Source organism: Exophiala spinifera (assembly GCF_000836115.1).
Source record: "Exophiala spinifera strain CBS 89968 unplaced genomic scaffold supercont1.5, whole genome shotgun sequence".
Taxonomy (NCBI): Eukaryota; Fungi; Ascomycota; class Eurotiomycetes; order Chaetothyriales; family Herpotrichiellaceae; genus Exophiala; species Exophiala spinifera.
Window position 1 is genome coordinate 1,723,119 of NW_015622517.1, and position 21,210 is coordinate 1,744,328.

A 21,210-nucleotide genomic window follows, 5' to 3' on the forward strand; every position below is an offset into this window, starting at 1 on the left:
TCCTCTGCGCAACAGGCGAGGCAGGATCCCTCCTTACTCAATGCCTCCTCCGTACGGCCCCTGATGTTGCGCCTTTAGAGGCTTCAGCGTCTGCTGCATCCCCGAGCCCTCGACGGTCAACATGGGGCTTCTCTAGACTGCCGCTCCATCGCACGGTGTCTGTTGAGCTCGTCCCACATGTCGGTCACGGTCAAACACCTCAATGCCGACTCGACGTTCCTGCTCCTCTTTTCCCCAGAACCGAGCCCTACACCCGCCGACCTGACCTCCGCTGGCGGTGCATTTGGTGTTCTGATAGACCCGTGGCTGAATGGGCCTTCGATCGTCACTGCACCTTGGTTTGCCAGAACCGAGCACCAAGTTCCGAGCGCAATCCAGCATCTGTCCGAGATCGAGGCACCAGATGTGGTCGTCGTGTCCCAGAAGAAGACGGACCATTGCCACAAGGAGACGCTTCTCCAGCTGCCGCCAGAAGCCAGGACCGTCATTGTCGCCGAACCCGCGGCGGCCAAGGTCATCAGAAGTTGGGCTCATTTCGATCCCCACAAGGTCCATGGCCTGCTCAAGTATGACCCCAAGGTCAAGTTCGGGCGGTCGTTTCGAGTGTCGATCCCGCCTCTCGGTGCAGCAGGATTTCCAGGGGAGGTCACCATCTCTTTCGTGCCCGCCAAAAACTACATGACCGGTCTACACAATGCCTTCGGGATCACGTACCAACCACCTACACGCACAAAATCTCTCGCGCCTATCGCGACCGTGGACTTGCCAAAGATGACAAAATACTTTCATATGCCGCTGAGTCCGATGACCGTCCCGCCTTCAAGCCCATCCCAGCCATTGTCCCCTCTCAGCGTCAAACCCGTGTCCTTTGACCAGCCACGCGAAGCGTACCGTTCCAGTCGGCGTTTTCAGCATCGACCCCACCTGTCCAGATCGTCCAACACGGCCTCGTCGGAGCTCCTCCCGGCCTGGGAAGAGACCGCTGTTCAGATCAACTCAGCGTCCGGCGCCGAGGACATCATACAACAAACGTTGACTATGCCTGACCGGGCTCGGTTATTGGATATTCCCTTTCAATTCGACCTCGACCAGCCGCCTGGTGGTTTCAACGACTTGCCAACGCCTCCCCATTCCCCGAGCGCGACACTGGTCGACACTTCTGTCCCCAACTCCCCCAGACCGTCGGTAATGGCTCCGCCCACGACCGTCCTCCAGTATCGTAAGTCGATGGTGCCGCGACACCACAAATCCCTTTCCAGTTCCTCGTCGACGCCGTGTTCGTCGCCCATTACTCCGCCTCGCCCCAAGGCACTGTCCGTCATATATTCACCCCACGGGGTGGCGCTGTCAGACCTCCAGCCATACGTTCAGCATCATCTCGTGCAATTGACTGGTGCCCTCCCGCTCACATTGCTGTTGCATTCTTTCGACCGAGCCGAGAATCCATGGTTCCTGGGCGGAAACATCATGACCGGGATGGAGGGCGGTGCCGAGATCGCACGGGCTTTGATGGCCAGGTGTTGGATCAGTGCTCACGATGAGGCCAAAGATGATCGTGGCGTGAGCGTTAAAGCGCTCCGTGTGAGACGCATCACGGCACCGGCCGTGCAAAAACATCTTTGGGAAGGAGAGCAGGGAGCCTGGTTGAAGCGGAAAGGTTGGATGTGCGATGTTAGAAGCCTGGACAGCGGTAAGGACATGTTGATAGGGCCAGTGAGGGATTTGTGCTCGGGCATGGAAGGCAAAAGGGAGTCTCGCTTGTTGAGGTTTGGGCCTGAAGAGGTCACCCCCGCAGCCTGAGAGCATCCTGTGTGCATAACCATCGCTCCTTGTCCACAGCAGAGGACTTTTGGGTTTTGTAGACATGGAGGCAGTTGTCGAGATAATGTCCTTTGAGGCAGGGGGTACGGGCACGTCAAAGGAAGCACGTGACCCAGATGCCCTCCCCCCTTTCTCAGTCGTAACAATGTCATGAATCAATTCCCTCGCAGCTTCACCACAATCGGACACTTCTTCAACGTCCATCCCGCGCCTCTTTCTGGTCTTCGGTGAATGCGAGCGAGATACACACGTCGACCTCGTGCTTCCGGGACGTGTCTGCAAAATGCTTACCACTGATCGCAGTCTTAGACACCGCTAGGCCGGTGCTGCCTTTGTCCGTCGTAAAATCTCTCAACGCTGCCGCCGCCTCGACGAGCGAATTCCTGATTGCCTCGCGTATTGCTTGGCTCTTGTCTCCAAGGCGTGTCATGACCACAAGAATATGAAGGCACACTGGACTCGCGAGAGTGTCGAGGCGGGTTTCGACCAAGCCCGCGCAGACCCCTCAGCCATCCTGCTCGATTCCTTCGGTCGACGAGTCTTCCGCCACAATAGGAGAATCATAAAATATGGCGAACCCGTGAACTGCAGAGAGGCGAAAGCCCTGACATTCATCGCCGGGTCTGGATTGAGCATCCCCGTGCCAGAAGTATACTCATGCACCGACTGTGAGGGCATAACGATCATCGACATGGAGATGGTCACCGGGGACACGTCGGAGAGTGTGTGGCCACAACTCTCACAGGATGAAAAACACAGTTATGCGCGTCAGCTACGCGGCATCGTGAATCAGCTTCGCTCGCTGGAGGGGGATTACATCGGTTCACTGGATCAGGGCCCGGGGGTCGACGCTCGTCGAGGCACTCACCAAGGCGGCCCTTTTCCGGATGAAGCATCCTTCAACGACTTCTTGTTGAGTAACACCATCTCCAAGACTCCCAGAGTGTATCGAAAGATGTTGGAGGGACTTCTTTCGACCTCTCACAAAACGGTCTTTACTCACGGGGATTTGAGCCTGACTAACGTAGTAATCAGAGAAGGACAAATCGTTGGGGTGCTGGACTGGGAGACGGCCGGATGGTACCCAGAGTATTGGGAATTTGTCCAGTTCTTCAGGGCAGTGTACAGCGACTATCGCGAGTATGCAGACATTATATTTGACAAACTATACCCGGAAGAGCTGATGACCGATCACTTCCTGAGCCACTTGACGAGGCATTGACTATCGCAACCGCTCCATGCAAGATCTGTGGTGCACAACCGACGATACGCATTGTGACTGCTACCCTCCAACACGGTAACGAGCCTGGCCGTCACGAATTGCCGCCCATCCTAGTCGACCTCGTCTTCTGCCTCCATGATGACGTCGACCATTTCGCCAATCGCGCCTGACTTGGTCCGCATACCGATCCACCTCTGGTTCGCGATTCTCGTCAGTCCTTCCGCGACCCAATGTTGGCAATTCCACGACTGAGTCCTGTTGTCGATTGGAGTACCAGCGGTCGTGGACATCAGCTGCTGCTTGGTCACATCTCGGAGCGGTTCGACCGGAATTTGCTTGGTGAAGTGTCTGCTTCCTCTAGGATCGTCCTCTTGCCGTTGCTCGAAGCCGAAGAAGCCTGCTGCGCCGGTGACGTGGAGGACAATACCCGTTGCCCCCTTACCCGCGGTGATGAAAGGGGCCGTGTGTCTCGTCGTTCGAAGGCCAACTGGATCGCCTCTGTAGACAATGATGCTGAGTTTCGGTTGCATGTCGTAGACACGTGTACTTGGATGCCGTATGCGGCAGGCCTGACGTGAGCCCAGCTCGTTCGGGTCCAAAAAACGCTCATCTCTCAGAGGGCTTTCCCTCGAACTATGGAGTTGTCGCGCGTAACCGCCGACTTTCCGTGTAGCTTGGGGGTCTACGTGCCAACAGGGAGCTCGAGCCCGACGGAGTGAATGTTGACCTGAGAGAGAACCGGGTTGCAAGGATGGGCTGTTCAATACGTCCCGCCACGGACCGGGGCAGGTGCAGGACGGTTGGAGACCAGAACGAACTTGACATTGCCTTTCCCGATCTGCTGATTCACCGACTTTCCAGTAAGGAGGGGATATCTAGCATGCTGCCAACTCATCGGATTCGGGGTGGCGAGGCTTGACGGAGATGATATGTAGAGAAATGGCGACATGCAAACCTGGAATGCTTGGATGGTACAGTCACGCTAGAAGTGGCCCGGAGATGTCTGTCCACGGAACTCAAGGGCAGACATGTGCAGAGATAACAGCGTCTTCATCGACGAATCTAGATCTCTCGCCTACATCTCGAGCAGCAAAGCAGAGGCGGCGTGGGTGCGAGCTTGATGAGCCTTGTGCCTAGAGCCTTGAATTACTGGGCCTTTTAGCATACTCTTGAGCCTGCAGGGAGAAAGGAGGAGGAAGAGGAGGTGGAGGTATGGAGTAACGAGGCCAATGGCGTCGGCCCACCTGGCTTGTCTCTATCTAGGCGCCGTAGTTACAGTAGTGTCGGGCATCTATGCCTACTGAAGGCGTTAGCCGACCTTCCTTCTCTCTAACTCACAGCCTGTTCACCCGTCCAGCAATGTTCGGTATTATGGTCTCTTCGCAACGACTCCCTCTACTCATTATCTTGTGCGCCCCTGCATATTCTCCTCGTAGACATGGGTGAATTCAGCGAGACTCAAGGCGTCGGATATGCTCACCCCCCGCCGGCCCCATGCATCTCTCCTTGTCCCCATGCTGAAGGGCTTTCTGCCTCGTTGCCTTGCCTTGCTTGGCCGCAGTCGACGCAGGGCCAGACGACCAATGAATATAAGTGTGGCCTTGCAGCCTGCATTGCATTCCTTCACAGGCACCAGGACCACCACTCAAAGGCCTCCCATTGAGACGGCGAAATATCCCTGGGTTCGACTCCCCGTATCACCTCCCCGGTGCTTCTTTCACACCACCACCAAAGTTCTCCTGGATCTCCGGGTCATTGGGCGAGTCAGCTACCAACAAAGAAGTGACAAGCAGGCAACAGCCCCGCTGGCGAGCCATGTCTCAACCATTTTCGACGAATGCTGGCCAGGCCGCCCTCGCCTCACAAGGTATATAGAGAAGCTTGTACGCCTCCCATCACGCATCTCGCGTCATGAGAACGTCGACCACACAGAACATTGAACTCACCGTACTTGACAGAATCTGACATCATGGCATTCACTCGAGAAGCGAGAATCACCCTAGGACGGCCACCTTCGCCGGTCGGCGGCAGGGCGGGGAGGGCGCCGGAAGCGGTGTCTCTCACCAAGGCTGAAAAGGACGTGGATAGAGACAACGAGAACCCTGAAGAAGGGCCAAAGGAACCAGACGTGCCCCTGGGCAGCATCACCCAGGCCAAGAACCTCTACTCGAAACGGGACAGCGACGGCAAATACCAGTGGGTGACTGTAGAGCCGGACGACGCCGTCGACGCCGCCGAGAACAGCGAGACGGCTCGCTACGCTTTCCTGGTGCGCAACAAGAAGAGCTACGACAGCAGGAAGAAGTACGACATCGACTCCATCATCGTCCAGTCTCCGTGGCTGAAGAAATCCTTGGGCGTCGTGTTCGAGGGTTACCCGGGCATCACGACCAATCTGGAGCGACTTGTCTTTCGAGCGCCCTTGCACCCGTTCGTCCACCGCTGGAACAAGTTGCTCGCCTTGCTGGAGGAGAACGACTTTGAGGATCCGACCGCCAGAGACCATCTCCAGCTGTTCCATGACGCTCTGTACGAGGAGCTCAAGAACGCGATTTCGGCAAAGATCGACCTGGTCAAGAACGGCGTCATCACCTTCGAGTACCTCTGGACCATCTTCGAGCCGTCGACCCTGGTCTACAGCGTCAGAGACAACAAAGACTGCGTCTTCAAGCTCAACTCGTACGTCACGACCTTCGACCAACGGGCGGGCAAGGACTATCTGTCCCTCGCCGTCTGGTCCTGTGACTGGGACGGTACCACCTTTGGCCAGAACAACACGGAGCTGAAGAACTACCAGTTTGCCGGCACGACGCCCATCAGTTCCCTGGCGGCGTTTCCCCTCGAGTTCCATCCCGCTCGGCAGCAGATCTCGGACAAGTTGATCGCCCGAGGCAAGCTCTTCGAGCAGTTCGCAGGCTACCACTATCAGGCGTACCGCGGCGTCGCCCTGGGGTACGGCCGGAGCGGCATGATCAGGCACAACATCGAGTCTCGGATCATCATCGACTGTGAGGCGCACAATCGGTTCATGCCCAACTATGCCGTCTATCTCGCCTCTCTGCCCCAGGCTGGCGCCGATCGGGTCCGGGGTGGTGCGACGTCGACCGGGAGCCGATCTGATGACGAGGGGGAGGAGGAGCCGGACGACTCTGACGACTATGACCGATTCTCGGGCGACGAGACACCGCCCATCTTCATCAGCCCCCCCAGCGCAGGCGGAATCGACGACGCATGCGGCTCGACGCAGAAGCACCGGCCGCTGACGACCGAAGAACTGCTCCTGTCGGTGCCATATGTCAAGGGATACGCCATCAAGAACAAGAAGTGGCTGTGGTTCCACGTGGACCAGATTGAGCCGATCAAGTTCGCCGACAATGCGTTCGCCTCGCTCGTGCTCCCGTCGGAGCAAAAGTCGCTGATTCGAGCCTTTGTGGAATGCCAGGTGAGGCACAAGAACGACTTTGACGACATCATTGCAGGGAAAGGTCGAGGGATGATCATGCTCTTGGCCGGTCCGCCGGGCGTGGGAAAAACGCTGACGAGCGAGAGTGTCGCCGAGGACATGCGCGTGCCCCTCTACTGCATGAGCGCCGGGGACCTGGGCCTGGACCCGTCGGACATCGAAGGTATGTGTGCGTGTGTGTGTGTTTGGTGTTCTCGTGTTCCCAGCCTTTCTGTCGTCGTGTCAACAAGACTAACGTTGTGGTTTCGCCGCAGAATCACTCAACCTCGTGCTGGACATGGTCAGCAAGTGGAACGCAGTGTTGCTGCTCGACGAAGCAGATGTTTTCCTCGAGGCGCGGAGCTCCAATGATCTCGAGAGGAACAAGATGGTCTCCATCTTCCTGCGGGTGCTGGTAAGCCACCACCGCCGGACCTCCTTGCTGCGCCGGACATGGCTGACAAGCGTGCCAGGAATACTACGAGGGCGTTTTATTCTTGACCACCAACCGCATCAGCAACATCGACGCCGCCTTCCACTCCCGGGTCCACGTCACCATCAACTATCCCAATCTGTCCATCGACTCCCGTCGGCATGTCTGGCAGACGTTCCTCGGAAACGACACCACCGTGACCGGGAAAGACATTGATCGTCTCGCTGCCGTGGACTTGAACGGCCGACAGATCAAAAACATGCTGAAGACGGCACAGATGCTGGCTCGAAGTCAGGAACACGGCAACGGAGAAGGTGGAAAGGTGGGGATGAAGCACATCGAGACCGTTCTCGCCATTGAACGGGGCACATCCTGGGAGTGATCGGTGGGGTGGTTCGCGATGGATCAGGCCGATGCACCAGGACAATACGATGCATGCCTGAATGCATGCGACTGACCGCCAAGGACTCCGTGTCATGACTCGAGAAGAGGTCGGGCCGTGGGCCAGGACTCAGAAGGGCGCTGGGGCTGGAGAGGGGAGGGAGGTGCCTGATAGAGAGTCAGAATCGCCGGGGGCTATCGTTGTGCTGCAGGCAATTTCCCCTCGGCGCACGGGTTTTCCCTTGCGGCGTAACAGCATGGTGATACTCGCGAATGTACGTGAATCCCGTACGACAGATACTCCGTCGACAGCAGGTACGGACCGTCACGAAGGCAGTTCTTTTTGGGTTGCGGTGCAACGACCTCATTGCTCACCTGTATGACTACTCCGTCGCCGCGGATACGGAATCTTTGCCCCTCGCGCCATAATATCACGTACGCGTGTAGTCATCTGTCCCAAGGCTGACGGAACCGCAGGCAGCCACAAAGCCTGCGATGCGAAGAGGCTGGGCCCCTCGACAGCGCCACCGGTGGTCGATAGCCGTGCGGCGCTTCTTGCCGACGTGCGGTTTCTTGTACTTTGGTCGGAGTAACGCTTGCCGAAGGGTTCTCGTCCACGGTCTTTGCGCAGGAGGCAGGCCTCGGAAAGATGTAAGATGTGCCAAGCAGGTGTCTCCTCGCCGCCATCGAGTGTGATCTTCCCTCTGACACTCCGGAGTCCGGAGTACCAGAGTCCTGAGTAGGACGGGCCACGCCACAACACATGAGCACATTGATGACGGTGGGAGTACGGAGTATATGATTCCAGAACCATCTCGTCATGCAGAAGCCGTCGTGCAAAGTAAGTGTGCCGTAGACGGTTGACGGACAGGCCAGTCCATGCGTCGGAAGATCTTTGGTTGACCGTTTAAGGTGCAGGCCAATGCGGTGTCAAGTTCGCGCAATGACCGGTCTTCGATCTACATGACACTTTCTGCGTCCGCTCTACGGAGTACACCGCGACGATCGCATGCTCTCGAACGAGGTTGGTCGTTTGCGGGGGCACCGGCCGTCGGCAGAATGGACAATTCCACGCATGCAGTTAAATTTTTATTGCCAGCAGGACGGAAACTTCGTTGGCTGGGTTTCCAACTCGGCCGACCACAAGCCCAGATCGGCAGACCCAGGTGACGAAGGGCAGGGAAGATCAGACTCCGCCTGTGGCGTGGAGCTAAAAGGATGTTGTTGTACATGTCTCCCTGTACCAGGCTGTCCAGCGCCGGCCTTGTAGAGTTCATCGGCGTCGCTGGCTGGCTTGGCCCTGGGCTAACCGTTTATGGCAGCCGGCGCGAGGCCCACAGGGCGTGACGGTCCAATCGGCGCCCGGAGTGAGGAGAAGACGCGGGGGGAAGCGAGAACTTTAAAGAGCGCACTTGAGCCGTTCTGGGATCAGGTTGATGCTATTTACAACCACCACCAAGGCTGGCGGGCTGGGAAGGCTTTAGTCTTTACAGGAATTTCCACATGCCTGGCCTTGCCAACAACATACCTCCTCAGCGGCAGCGGCGTGCCGAAGGCGTCAGTCACATCAGCCGAGAAGCTTTCGTACATCTATCTGCATGCAGGTCAAGCATGCATGGTGCATGTCGCAATGGACGAGCCCACCCAGACTCCATCATCAACCTCTTTTTCTCTCTGCCTGCTCCACATCCCTTCCACCTCGCCATGTCGCTGCCCATCGACCGACCAGTATTGAAGCGCGAGGCGCATGTGCCGAAAAAGTTTGCAAGGGTAAAACCCGACTGTAGGCCTGCACCGCGCAGCTAGCCACCTGCTGGTCTCGCCTGGCAGTGGCCGCCTGGTCGTCTCGTCATTGACCAACCCCATCCGGTTCGTTGCAAAAAAGTACCAGACATCTCAGCAACCAGCCTTGCGAGATCCTCCCAGGGATGTCCGGGGCAACGAAGGATGATCTCTGATGAAGATGTATAAAGTCTCTGGTGAATCGTCTACCAGAATGTCTCCTTTCCGTCCTTCCCTCATTCTGTTAGCAGGAACCGGACAGTTCGCTTTCGAGACCGAGCACTCACCCAACAGTCCAGACAGCCCACAGCCTCTTTCTCTCTCTGGAACTCCCTCTCACCATCTCTGCCACCAGCTACAGCCCTTCCTCGTCGAACCCCATTGTCGAAACACCCTCGTCGCCCAAGCCCATCTTCGGACGGAGCCACAACCACAACGGCGAACATGAAGTCCTTCACGACGGCTCTTCTCATTGCGGGTGCCTATGCTGCCGCCGTTCCTGGATTTCCAGGGGGCGCAGGTGGCTCATGGGGTGACTGGAACCAGTGGGCCTCGGCCTCGTGCGAGCCGAAAACCACCACCGAGTATTCGACCGCCTGGAGTACCGCCTGGTCGACGGCCTGGTCAACCGCATATTCGACCGTAACAACTGTCCAGGTCAGCACTGCCACCGTGCCGGCCACAATTCCCGTCACTCAGTCTTCCACTGTGACGGTCCCCACGACCATCGTCACGACTGTACCGACCACCGTCCCAGTCACCGTCCCGGTCACTGTTCCCGTCACTCAATTCGCAACCGTGACGGTTCCCACGACCGTCGTCAAGCCGACCACCATCTACAACACGTTGACGACCGTCAGCGTCAGTACTGCAACCGTGCCCACGACAGTGACCGTTCCCACCACCGTCTACTCGACCGTGACTGCCAGCCAAGGCTGGGGTGACTGGAAGGGCTGGAATACCAAGGCCTAGATCTGAAACGGCCTCTCGGCTGTGCCACTCTGACAAAAAGTTCTTTCTGGTCTTGTGTAAAAAGATCTATGGATCATCAACATCGACCCACGACACGACACATGACGTTCCATCACCATCGGTCCATGACCACCGCGCGCGAATTCGAACACTATCAGCATCAGCATCAGCATCAGCGTCAGCGTCAGCGTCATAGTCTATTGTTTTATTTTTTTACCTCTTTCCTCCGTATGCGTTGACCACAGACTGCTTGCGGCGGTTCCGCCGCGGGACGCGACGGGGTTGTTCTCGCATCCGCGAGCGCGACCGCCGTCATCATTATTAATTATCATCGACAGAAACTTCCACCGAGACCGTTGCAGGGCATAATAACGCACGGGCCGGGTGGGGAGAGAGGACCACAAGGAGCTGGGGGTTCACGGTTGTCACGAGTTCACGAACATGACGAGAAGGGAGTCACGTCCTCAGAAGGGACTAATGGACCTATGTAGCCAGTCAGCCTCCCTCAGGCGAGTTGTTTGGTTGCCCGGGTGTTCAGTACGATTGCTCGCTACCCTGGTCTCGAGTATGATGACTACGAGCGACGGGCGACGAGTATTTGCTAATTTTTTCGTTACATAGAAAATGCAATATATATTTCTCACGGATTCAGTCATGGGGGTCGTTGCCCCACCGGGTAGTATGACGACGGGTAGGAGATTGGCTCGCACCGACTCTGATTCCGAGTGCGGTTCCGCAGATTGGTCGTCCTTCACCAGGTGATTCCTACAGTACATACCGTTTGTCCCTTTTCCGTCTGTCTCCTCGGCTGTTTGTTCCGGAAGGAGCCCTGGAAAGCCTAATGAAACTTCCAGGCGCCCCAGGACACCCTGTGAATATCGGCCAATGGCTGACTGACGAAAGACTCTTTCTGTGCGACGGATAGAAAAAAGGTTAACGCACGCCAGTTGCCGTGGCGCCGGCAACTCTGAGATTCCCGAGACAGGGACAGAGGCTGCCACCAGAGAGGAGAACGAGGATCGGACCAGGGCCACGCAAGAATGCTACATGTTGTCCATGAAAGGGTAGAGAATAAGTCACCTGTTATGACACCCACGTAGGTAGGAAGAAGCGAAGTCATTACAATGTCAATCTTATTAGTACCTAAAAGGTAACCATTTAAATAATACCTGAACGTGGTGGGTGTACATACAGTAGTTGAAGGGAGAGATTTACCGACATCGAACACCTAAGAGTGGAGCTCGTTAGGGGGTCTCCCCAACTTTGATCTCCACTAAACCAGTCTTTGTCGCCGCGCTCTTTTTGCTGCCTTCCTGATCATTCGACTGACTTTACCCACCACCCCTGGGTCGCACAGAGGCGTAAGTGATTGACCGATATGGGCGGCCAGCATTTCCCCCGCCAACAAGTAGTCCAGCGACATGATGTGGTAAGTGGCAGCGTGGGGGGGAACGACAGATTGAAGCAGTATCGCACACGCACGCTCCAGGCCTTGCAGTATTTCTCGTGATGACTTCGCAGTTTCGGCTACATTGTCTGGTCCGCTCGGCCACCAACTCTGCAACTGGTCCCAGACCCCAGGGTCAAATATTACTTTGGCCAGAGTTTGCGTGGCCTTCCAATCTTGGTCACTTCGATAACGTCTAAGAGCGTGTTTTTGCTGTGAGCATACGAGATTCGTTGCGCTGATGAAGGTTGTGTTGAGGTTGTTGTACGCATCCCTAGCCGCGGCGATCTCGCTGGCTGTGTGGCGAATCGAGACTAACAACGCCGAACATTGGCCTTCGCCGAAAACCTTTGGCATCTCATGGTCTAATAAATTTTTGTGTCGGGCCCTGACAGAGGCTTCTCGTATCTCGACGTCGGCCGAAGCACTCAGTGCCTCAGTCACTTTGACATGGTAGGGCTCGACAGTGGGCCCCGAGGAGACTGCAGCCCACGCCCGGGTGAGGTTGTTCTTGAGGATGCTGACTTGGTCGGATGAGCTGTCGGGTTCCGTCTTGGACATCTTAACGCGAACCACTGTGGCGGTAAGTGCTATCAGCAGAGCAAGCCCAAATGCCACCATAGATAGAGACAAAATACTCGACGAATCGCGCTGGCGTCGAGAGACCCTGTGACTCTCCCTTGACTCTCTGCTTTCGTTGCTTGACTGCACCATGTTGTCACGACTCGATCTGCTCACAGCGTCTGGCACTCCGTTATCTGATGCGAGGCGGTCGGAATGCGAGACTCCTGTCCTGCTGGTCGGCGAGGCAATGGATTGGAAGGGCTCCAGCAATGCTTGAGATTGTGGAAGATCCCAGGGTGCTCGTGGTTCAACCATCGTACCGCCCTGTGAGGAAATATGGTCAAAATTGTTGGGTAACGAGGGAATGTTGAAGACAGCCCTGGGTGCGCGCCAGGGGAACAAATAAGAGTTGCTTGAGACGGATCCTCAATACTTGGTACAAATGGAGACGAGGACTGTTTTCATCGCCGTAGGTGTTGGTACATGTAGCTGAGCACCCTGTGACACGGTCTCGGCAAAGTGACGAGAGGTGATTTTGTGGTCTAAGACTCGCCGCAACGGGATGGTACTTACGCCACAAGTCAACCACTAAAGTATTCTAAGGTAGTGAAGAGTATCGCAACATCCAGACGGTGGTAACAAACTGGTTGGAGTCTTGCTGAAGTGAAGAAGGAGCGCTATGATTCTGGCATTGTCCACGGTGGACGTTGCCGAGGACGCCGCACTGACTGACGGATCGCTGGAAACCTTAGTAAAGATCAGTATAGGCAATATCATTATTAGTCTCGAAGCAGCCGATGCAGTAGACATTTGTAATATCCTTAAGGAGACCGAAGCTAACTAGCTGGAGAAATGCTATACGTTGTGTACTAGATCGTTAACTTCGGCGTTGGATTGCGGCCAGATATGTTGTTGTCCATCATGACTATTCGGCTGGCTTTGATCTGTTGGTGTCACTAGACATGCCTAATGAGCAGGTTCGATAAACCGCCTGTATCGCATCGCAACTTCCATTATTCTCCACGATCATCTCGGTAAAGCCGCGGGAGAGGCAATGAAAACGAGTATACTGCTGAGCCAAGCTTGACCTCGTGCTGTGAAGGATCTTTAAACCAGACCTCTCCCGTTCCAAGCCTTCGATCACTGTGACCTGGGCGCTTCTGAGAGTGTGTCCGTTCTTTCCAGGAGCGAAACGCCCGCGGAGACGGTGCGCCAGGTCCACGTAAAGTGCATGCTCCGTCTCTGCTGCTGTTTCTTCCCGACTTTCGGCCATTGCAATTTCCTGCTCTACTGAATCATGACAGTTTCCGAAGTGGTCCATGGCCTCGAGGGAGGATAAACGAAGCTTTTTCAGACTCGGAGCGCGGGCTTCGTGGGATGATCTCTTGGTTTGGGCGAACGCGTCCACACACAGACCGTGAAGATGGTAGGTCTCTTCGAATGAGGATATAAAACTCCAGGACTTGCAATGTGAGGCCACACTGTTTGCCAAAGGTGATGCTGGATAATTGGAGGAATCTTGGAAATGAACTCCACCACCATCCAGTTTATCGTGAGCGTCGGAGTTGAAAGCGAGCGCATTCCATACAACCCTGCCAGTCCCGAAAAGAGTTGCTACAGCGGCAGTGCCCAAGAGATAAATGGTTGCCCGTCGCGACCCGATTCCCACATAGTACCGAGGTGAGTTCATGATTAATTTGAACTAGGATCATAAAGTGTTGCTCATGCATCAAATTAGTCTTGATGGAGAGTAGACACCATGCACTGAGGATAGGATAGGTATCCTCCCTCAGCCATAAACGAATTGAGAAACGGTGGTAGGAATGCCTGGTGTGAGGGAGGGGAATAATTTCAGAACGCCGTCCTCTACCTATCGTGTTGGAACGGTCGCTCAAAATGCGCGTTGAAGGAAGGGATTTCGTAAGCGGGCCTTCCGAATCGTAACATCTGTATCATTTCGATCTTGCGACACTTCTCAGTCGGTCGCGGCTAGCCTGGCCATAATAGTATCCTTGTCTTATAGTTATAGTACTTGGTGAATCATGTGCACAAGTTAGAGGGTTCGCAGAGAAGACTGCTGGAACATGGCTCAAACTGTGGTCGGTCTGTCTAAATGTAAGGTCAGTGATTGCCATATCGGCCGTCACCGCTGCTCTAATCGAGCTCAGTTTCAATAGGTCAGAAGAAAGGGCTGGGCCTCGTCATAGCTGATTGAATAAACCGAGTTCATTAGCGACCGTCATGATTGTGATTCGAGAATCGACAGAAGGAACATCGGCGGGCAGTGGTCTACCCTGTCCATGGGAAGGGAGATAGTATCTCGTTAAAACGCCACCGCCGTGACAAGTGTCCGATATCGTTATTTGGACTTTCTCGTGAAAATTGATTCTCTGAAACATCAACGCTCAGTCTCACCTTCGCCTACTCACCTAACAGGTGGCCAGCCACCTGGCGGAGCCGACCACGGCACGATATTAGCCTGGCTTGCTCCCGGTGAACTGCGCCTTTAAATTCAGGGCCTCTTGAAAAGCGGCATTCAATCTCATTGAGAGTCAAGTGGACTCACTGCACGTGTGAGGTCTAAACACGCCATGGAATAAAATCAGACTCCAGCAGATTTCTTCGATGATTATCAACTCACCTGCTTTGATCGTTACTAGGTTGGAAACGACAGAGGTACAGACACGGACCCAAAAGGACAGATGCCTTCTCCCTGGACAAAAATATAAGGTAAATACGATACAAGCAACGTCACGAAGTTTTCTATGTAGACGTCTGTCTGACTAAAATCTCACTTGATGTGGCCAGAGCTCGTCATGCCCTAATCCTTGGCCTCTAGCTTAATCAACCTTTCATCGATATCACGGCTCAAATAGCGAATCCATTGTTGGTTCACCGTACGGAGATTGGTGATAAAGGCCTCGAGGTCGACAGTAACTCCAGCTGCGGTCAAGGGTCGTCCCATGTACAAATGGCGCTCGTTTTGGAATTCCTCAGAAACCCGCCGCAGCCGCGGAACGACATCATCTTCGGATAATCGATATGTATCAATCATTTCTCCGTGGCTGAGATACACGGGGGTTTGCTTTCCCATGTTCGACATACCATTCAGGATAATGTTCTCATGGTGCTCTATCTGCTGTTCACTTGCCAAAGTCGTCGACGGAACAAGATAGCGGCCATGCTGATACGTGTCCACCGCTTCCTCGACTCCGCACAGAACGAACATGGACGGTGTGGAGCCGTGTGTGGCCTTGAGATAACAGTTTGGTCGACGATGGTCAGTCGGCACTCGCCACGCCATCTCGTCTAGAGGTGCAAAGTTCAGAAACAACACCGGTGTGTCCGGGCTCAATTCATGCAAGTCTGGTCGCTTCGACATGGTGTCGAGTGGTATTGGGACAAACAAATGAGTACCTGATGGATGGGCATGTCCCAGAACGTATACCAATCCGAAATGCCTGCAAATAGGTTAATCAAAATCTTCGGCCTCAGATGCCCATCCAGATGGCAGTGCAAACTCACCGCTTCTCGCACTCCCCCACTAACCATCGCATTTGCCGGGCTTCCCATAATCGACGTGACCACCGGCGACTTGGATTTTGGGAGATTTTATTAGCTCCTGTCAGGGTCCCGGCTGGGGGGTGGTCCTCCTCTTCGGGCAGGTGGCCAAGTAAATTGCGACGAAGCTCCGGTGTCAGCACTTTACCTTGACTTCGAGGCTGCGTAGAGGTAGAATCAGCACGGCAGATATAGCGATCGAGAAACTTCTCCAGAGTTTGCACGGCCCGTTCGGTGCCTCTATTCCATTGTACCTCGTGGTCCGTAAGATTCAGATAGCCGTGTTGTAGCACCGCCTCCGCTGTCTGTCGTGGATCAAGCTGGAACCAATCCTCTGGCAACTCGTCTCTTGCAAATACGAACAGTCGGCTTGGGGTCTTTGTCAGTACGAACAAGAGATTCCACTGCGATAGTGGGTCTAGAAACGACTTTTTCCGCACTCTTCTCTGCTTGATGTACTGAATGTGAATGTCGCCATTGTCCATGTGTTTGACCTCGTCACGTTTGAGCTCGACAATGAGTCTGCGTTTGTCGCAGCGCTCGATGTAGAAATCACCGGCACCCGGCTTAGTCCGTGGAAGCCTGACTTGGTATGACTGCGAATATTTCTCGAGAGCCCGATGGATGGCGAGGATGTCATCGTGATCGGAGGCAATACCGTCTTGGGGTAGCGTGAGTCTCACAGGCTCCAGGCGAGGCCGAGGACAGTGGTCGAACTCGACGCCTGAGTATGGATTTTTCCTGCCAGATGTGTTAATCAACGTGGGTCGGACTGCGGACGATGCATGAACAGGGAGGATTCACCAGTTTGCCCCTCCAACGCCCGTTGCATAATTTTGTAAGGACTGTAAGGCGTCATGGAGACGGTCAAGGGGCATCACAAATGGAACCCATTCTGGAGGGAATGCAGTGTAGTAGGGGCCGACGAGGGCGATGTCGAGGCTATGATAGGTGTGAAACTTTGTCGGTTTGGACCTCGGAGGCCAATCTCGGTCCAGATACCAATGAGGAATTACTGCCACGTATTCCGGGGCGATAGGATTCTGAACGATGAATGCAGGGACGACTTTCTGCATAGGCATGCAGTGGATCCGGTAGTTGTAGTAGCCCCCGGCTGTGCTGCTTCGAGACAGTGTCGGGCGTATGTGCTTGATATCCAGTGGAATCAATTTCTTCGTTCCTCCATACACCCTATTAGCCTCGATGACTCGTTCAGCTAGGTCGGAGTTGGATATAGCGCCGTCCACTAACAGACCACAATCGACGCTAGCCTTTTCCATGGACATGATAAAGTTCGGGAGCGAGCGTTCAACGGCGCGTGCACATTCGGCTTCAACTTTGGCGGCGGCGTCGGCCATAATGGCACCCTCGATCCTCGTAAAGTATGAGCGCTCGTCCGAGACACTCATTTTGAAGTCCAGTGGTTCTGTGAGCTACCAAATCAAATTCCAAACAGGATTTTCTCTGTATGTGAAGAATGCAGAGAATGCTGATGCCATACAAAGAAAAAAGAATATGGCAGAGAGTGATTTTTCAATCAGAGACAGGAAAGGGTTTCTAAAAGAGATGGTATTCACCCCCAGCAGCAGTAACCCGCTGCACGCTGTATCTCTGAGTCAATGGTTGCCTCTACGGCACCCTCCATTGAAGCATGTCTTGACTGTGATAGGTGTGGTTGCACGGCCAGCTCTGAAATGCAGACCCGCTCAAGCAAACTATACTAGACGATCTCACTGGCCTGGTTTTTACAATATCGTCATTCCAGCATAATGATCACTAAGAAGACTACAGAACACTGAGAGTGGCCAACGGAAAAAAGGCGCTGGCTTCAGCTGAAACAGCCCGCCATGCAGGTCGCCGATGCCCGGAGCGTCCTTCCATGGCTGCGAGCCCTGAAAGTGATTTACAGCAAAGGCAGTGACCACAGATGAAGTGGTGTCTGGCATGATTTGTCAAACCCTTCAACTTTTGCTTAGAGAAAGGAACACTGTCAATACGACAAATGGAAATCTTGGCCTAACTCCCCGACCGGATGTGTAAGTAGGCTCAAAAGAGGATTTCTACAGTCGAACTAAAACAAATTCTATCCATAATACGACAACGCTGCTATACCCATCAACTGCATTGACTGTCTGAGATGGCTCCTAGGAAATTTGGCGAGTTCAATGGCTTGGAGGCCGGTATGAAATGGTTTCAACAAGATGGTGGGCGGGTCACCATCACTCGGGAATTCTGGAGCGGCCCGAGAGTCCTCCCAGATGGATGTAGACTTGCTTTGGCACTCACTGAGTTGTGCAGTGAAAGAGGCATCGGAAGGGTACGCCTTTTGTGTATTCCATGCACGTGTTGTTCTGGTCGCTGACTGATACTGACAGGTTTACGTCCTCGCACGCCATCCTGACCCTGCCAATATCCACCGGGAAAGAGAGCGTTCCAGAGCGGCCATGCGCTTTCAAGAAGTGCCAGAGCTCTGTTACGTCCCAGAGCTATGGACTGCTGAGGAAATTGAAGCCTGGCCGAACTTGAAGCCCATCGAGCAGCTTAGTCGTCTCTGTGCGCGGAACTGGGTGGTGGATCGACTCACCGTGCTTCCAATTGACGTGCAACTCGTCGAAAAGGCTCCGAAGACGTTATTCTTACAAGCCGGAACGACCGCGACAGTAACTCTGTACATCCACACACAACTATACGCTGGGCTCACCAAGGACATGAGGAAAATGTGCAACAAGGAGCCAGAGTTCACAAGCAACTTCGACAGAGACAGGGTGACTGGATGCCATTACATGATTAAGAACAACAGCTTACAAAGTCTGAAGTCGTTCCGGGTTGACACTGGCGAAGCCCTGCTGGATCAATTCGAGAAATGGCACCGAGAAGCATTTGAGAATGGAAATGAGCTCGTTATGACATTCGAAACCCTGATGAATTTCATGATCGATGCTGGTCTTAGCGCTGTTAGTGACGGACATGCGTACGGTGAACAAGGGGAGGTTGAAGAGGAGGAAGACTCATAAGTTGGTGTCGCTTGAAGTTATTCACTCATGAGCCCTCCATATCGTGGAGAGAAGAAGTTTTTTAGTTCCAGTTTGTTTAATGATCCGATTCTGCTTTTCTACATCATGTATGTCATGGCTTCTTCCAGTGTACTTACTTCAACGGTCTACTCTTCCCGACCTAGGCGTGTCGTGAAAACAGTTTCTGCCAGAGTAATTGGTCAGCCGGGGAAATTGCCTCTACTTTGCTTCAGGCATTTCTGTGATCTGGGAAGCCGCAGTCCTTGTGTAGAGGCTTCTCACAGAAGACCTCCGTTGTGTAACGTGAGTAAGAAATGGGCCTGATAAAAGCCTCCCTTCTACTTGGCCTCCTTTTTCAACCTCAAAATCTGCTTTTGGCCACTTTTTCCAGTCACGGTGGCATCACATCAGATAGCAATGTCTCCTTCTGCCTTTGATAGCGAACGTGTGACGGCGCTCGTGAAGAGCATAGGCGAGCTACACATTCCAGAAGCGGCGAATCGAGTTGTGTGGGTGACCATCGATTATGTCAGATATCTCAAGTCGGACCCAGAGCAGGACGAGAGTTGGACACCAGAGAGACAGCGCAGAGAGCGGGATACCGCGAATGAGTTCGTCGAGCTGGTGACCGAGCCGAACGCCTGGAAGCTTGCCAAGCAGGTCGCACCAGAGCTAGAAGTAGGGTAGGTACTTTTCAGTCACTGTAGCTCACTGTGCTAACGGAGAGAGATGCGGCACAGACAAAGTCCCCCCACTGTTGGCCCATGTGCTCAAGAACATCAAGTCGAAGGCACCGCGGCGTCCAGACAACGCATGGCCAACCAACGATGGCATACTGGAGTGGGAACAAGCTCTCCGAGCTTCCGTACTCGAGGAGCGTGTTCGATTCGTCGCCGCCATGGCCGGACAGGGCAGTGGTTCTCGTACAGACGAGATGGTACAGACATTGGAAAAATCTCGACGGGCCAAAGAGACCTCCGGCGGTGCTACAAACAATCAGAAGAATACAGATGAGTCAAAGTACTCGAAGGACACGCAGGATTTGGAAGGTTCGGAGGACCTAGAGGATCTGAAGGAATTGGAAGAATTGGAGGATCTGAAAAACTCGGAGGATCTGGAAGATCTACAGAAATTAAAGGATTTCGATGAGTGGGAAGATATGTATGCATAACTAAAATTGGGGAGCGCTTTTCTACAGGTGCTTGTCGGACGGCTCGGCAATTTGGGCATGGAATCTGCGTGTGAACAGTCGGCGTAGCGTTATGACAAAGCCATAACCGCACAAGATATATCTTTCCTTTCTTATTCCCGCTTCACTCTTTTCACCCTCAGCCTCACACTTGCCTGATGGCGTAGTGATCACCAGCCAAAGACGGATTTCCCCATCTGTTGTAACTTCGACGCCCAATAATTGGTGCGCTTTGGGGACTCCCGGGATGTGTTGCTGGCCGGTGTCGTAGTGGTTGCCATGTCTAATGTTTCCTCAGTACTATTAACGCTCAGTCCACATGACAGCTCGACCTCACTCGGTTCTGCAGCTGCACCCGACCCTGGTGCTGAGGCTGCGGCACAATCAACCATGTCAACGTCTTCGTACTTATTCACGGATGGCGTGGGATGCGAGGTGGCGATCGTATTGGACAGCACTTCTGACTCAATGGCCTGTGTCTTCTCAATGGGATCCGCAATCGCGTTGCTCGGTGGCTGAAGGGCGTGACCGATAGTTGTTCTCAGAATTTGTTGTACTCGGTCATTGGCGTTACTTCGAAGGAGCTTCTTGATCTTGGATGCCCATGCCGCAGGAGTGTGGTGTGGTCGCTACGTCAAGATCAGACTGGAACGAAGGACAGATAAACGAACGGCAAATAACTCACCAGACACGCAAGCTGTTCATAGACTATGGACTTTGCCACGCCTTCTTGGTCCGCCTTCCGCGCGAGCGACTGGCATAGCTCTTCCTCCTCCAACAAGAACGGACTTCTCGTGCTCGAATTGTCCGTTTTGCTCTCCGCCACATAACTCTGGGAAGGGGGCCAGTCTCTCCAGTCGACCACTACAGTGCCCTTGCCTTCAGGGAGCTTGATTCCATTAAATGCGATGGCGTGGAGCATATGAGCTTTGTCCGGATTTGGAACTGATTCGGTCGAACCTGTCGTCGGGTAGGATCGAGATTCCGTTCCAGGGGAGCATCTGATCTGTTTAGCCGTTGGGGGCGACGGTGGCGATGATGAGGGGGCCATGAGGTCGAGAAGTAAAAGAACCTTTTGTATAAAGGGTTGCGATTTATGAGATTCCGATGTTTGCCGCGATATTATTCGTTGAGATTGCGGTTATTCGAGAGGCGAGTGGAGAGGAGAACCGATAGCAGAGGGTGATGGCTTGCGCCGACTCTTCTTTTGAATATGCCTTGAACCACATCATTGCGATGGGCTTCCTGACTAAACAGAGCACTGCTTGCGGTTCAAACAACGCTCGCAGAACCCAGGTTCACAAAGATGGGACACTCTGTAGCTGCTCAGAATCCATTATGCTGAGATTCAGACTCAGTAAGGGACAATTGACACTGCGAGA

At 54.1% G+C, this 21,210-nt stretch overlaps 10 protein-coding genes across 10 annotated transcripts; 6 read left to right on the forward strand and 4 right to left on the reverse strand.

The window, feature by feature from the left end:
• Nucleotides 1-177: 177 nt before the first annotated feature.
• On the forward strand, nt 178-1,800 carry PV08_07172 (uncharacterized protein; the record flags this gene model as incomplete). Its single annotated transcript, XM_016381504.1, has 1 exon — nt 178-1,800. The coding sequence occupies one exon, from the start codon at nt 178-180 to the stop codon at nt 1,798-1,800; it is 1,623 nt and encodes a 540-aa protein (XP_016234606.1).
• A 463-nt stretch (nt 1,801-2,263) lies between these two features.
• Nucleotides 2,264-3,043, forward strand: PV08_07173 (uncharacterized protein; the record flags this gene model as incomplete). Its single annotated transcript, XM_016381505.1, has 1 exon — nt 2,264-3,043. One exon carries the CDS (start codon nt 2,264-2,266, stop codon nt 3,041-3,043), a length of 780 nt encoding a protein of 259 aa, XP_016234607.1.
• A 110-nt stretch (nt 3,044-3,153) lies between these two features.
• PV08_07174 (uncharacterized protein) lies at nt 3,154-3,573 on the reverse strand (the record flags this gene model as incomplete). Its single annotated transcript, XM_016381506.1, has 1 exon — nt 3,154-3,573. One exon carries the CDS (start codon nt 3,571-3,573, stop codon nt 3,154-3,156), a length of 420 nt encoding a protein of 139 aa, XP_016234608.1.
• A 1,439-nt stretch (nt 3,574-5,012) lies between these two features.
• Nucleotides 5,013-7,300, forward strand: PV08_07175 (uncharacterized protein; the record flags this gene model as incomplete). Its single annotated transcript, XM_016381507.1, has 3 exons — nt 5,013-6,669; nt 6,761-6,900; nt 6,959-7,300. The coding sequence occupies 3 exons, from the start codon at nt 5,013-5,015 to the stop codon at nt 7,298-7,300; spliced, it is 2,139 nt and encodes a 712-aa protein (XP_016234609.1).
• Nucleotides 7,301-9,525: 2,225 nt separating this feature from the next.
• Nucleotides 9,526-10,053, forward strand: PV08_07176 (uncharacterized protein; the record flags this gene model as incomplete). Its single annotated transcript, XM_016381508.1, has 1 exon — nt 9,526-10,053. The coding sequence occupies one exon, from the start codon at nt 9,526-9,528 to the stop codon at nt 10,051-10,053; it is 528 nt and encodes a 175-aa protein (XP_016234610.1).
• Nucleotides 10,054-11,326: 1,273 nt separating this feature from the next.
• PV08_07177 (uncharacterized protein) lies at nt 11,327-12,061 on the reverse strand (the record flags this gene model as incomplete). The annotated part of the gene is made up of 1 exon (XM_016381509.1): nt 11,327-12,061. The coding sequence occupies one exon, from the start codon at nt 12,059-12,061 to the stop codon at nt 11,327-11,329; it is 735 nt and encodes a 244-aa protein (XP_016234611.1).
• A 2,824-nt stretch (nt 12,062-14,885) lies between these two features.
• Nucleotides 14,886-17,034, reverse strand: PV08_07178 (uncharacterized protein; the record flags this gene model as incomplete). The annotated part of the gene is made up of 3 exons (XM_016381510.1): nt 14,886-15,525; nt 15,590-16,366; nt 16,430-17,034. 3 exons carry the CDS (start codon nt 17,032-17,034, stop codon nt 14,886-14,888), a joined length of 2,022 nt encoding a protein of 673 aa, XP_016234612.1.
• A 728-nt stretch (nt 17,035-17,762) lies between these two features.
• Nucleotides 17,763-18,639, forward strand: PV08_07179 (uncharacterized protein; the record flags this gene model as incomplete). Its single annotated transcript, XM_016381511.1, has 2 exons — nt 17,763-17,942; nt 18,001-18,639. The coding sequence occupies 2 exons, from the start codon at nt 17,763-17,765 to the stop codon at nt 18,637-18,639; spliced, it is 819 nt and encodes a 272-aa protein (XP_016234613.1).
• Nucleotides 18,640-19,056: 417 nt separating this feature from the next.
• PV08_07180 (uncharacterized protein) lies at nt 19,057-19,810 on the forward strand (the record flags this gene model as incomplete). The annotated part of the gene is made up of 2 exons (XM_016381512.1): nt 19,057-19,322; nt 19,369-19,810. The coding sequence occupies 2 exons, from the start codon at nt 19,057-19,059 to the stop codon at nt 19,808-19,810; spliced, it is 708 nt and encodes a 235-aa protein (XP_016234614.1).
• A 188-nt stretch (nt 19,811-19,998) lies between these two features.
• Nucleotides 19,999-20,879, reverse strand: PV08_07181 (uncharacterized protein; the record flags this gene model as incomplete). The annotated part of the gene is made up of 2 exons (XM_016381513.1): nt 19,999-20,457; nt 20,514-20,879. 2 exons carry the CDS (start codon nt 20,877-20,879, stop codon nt 19,999-20,001), a joined length of 825 nt encoding a protein of 274 aa, XP_016234615.1.
• Between the last annotated feature and the right edge of the window lie 331 nt (nt 20,880-21,210).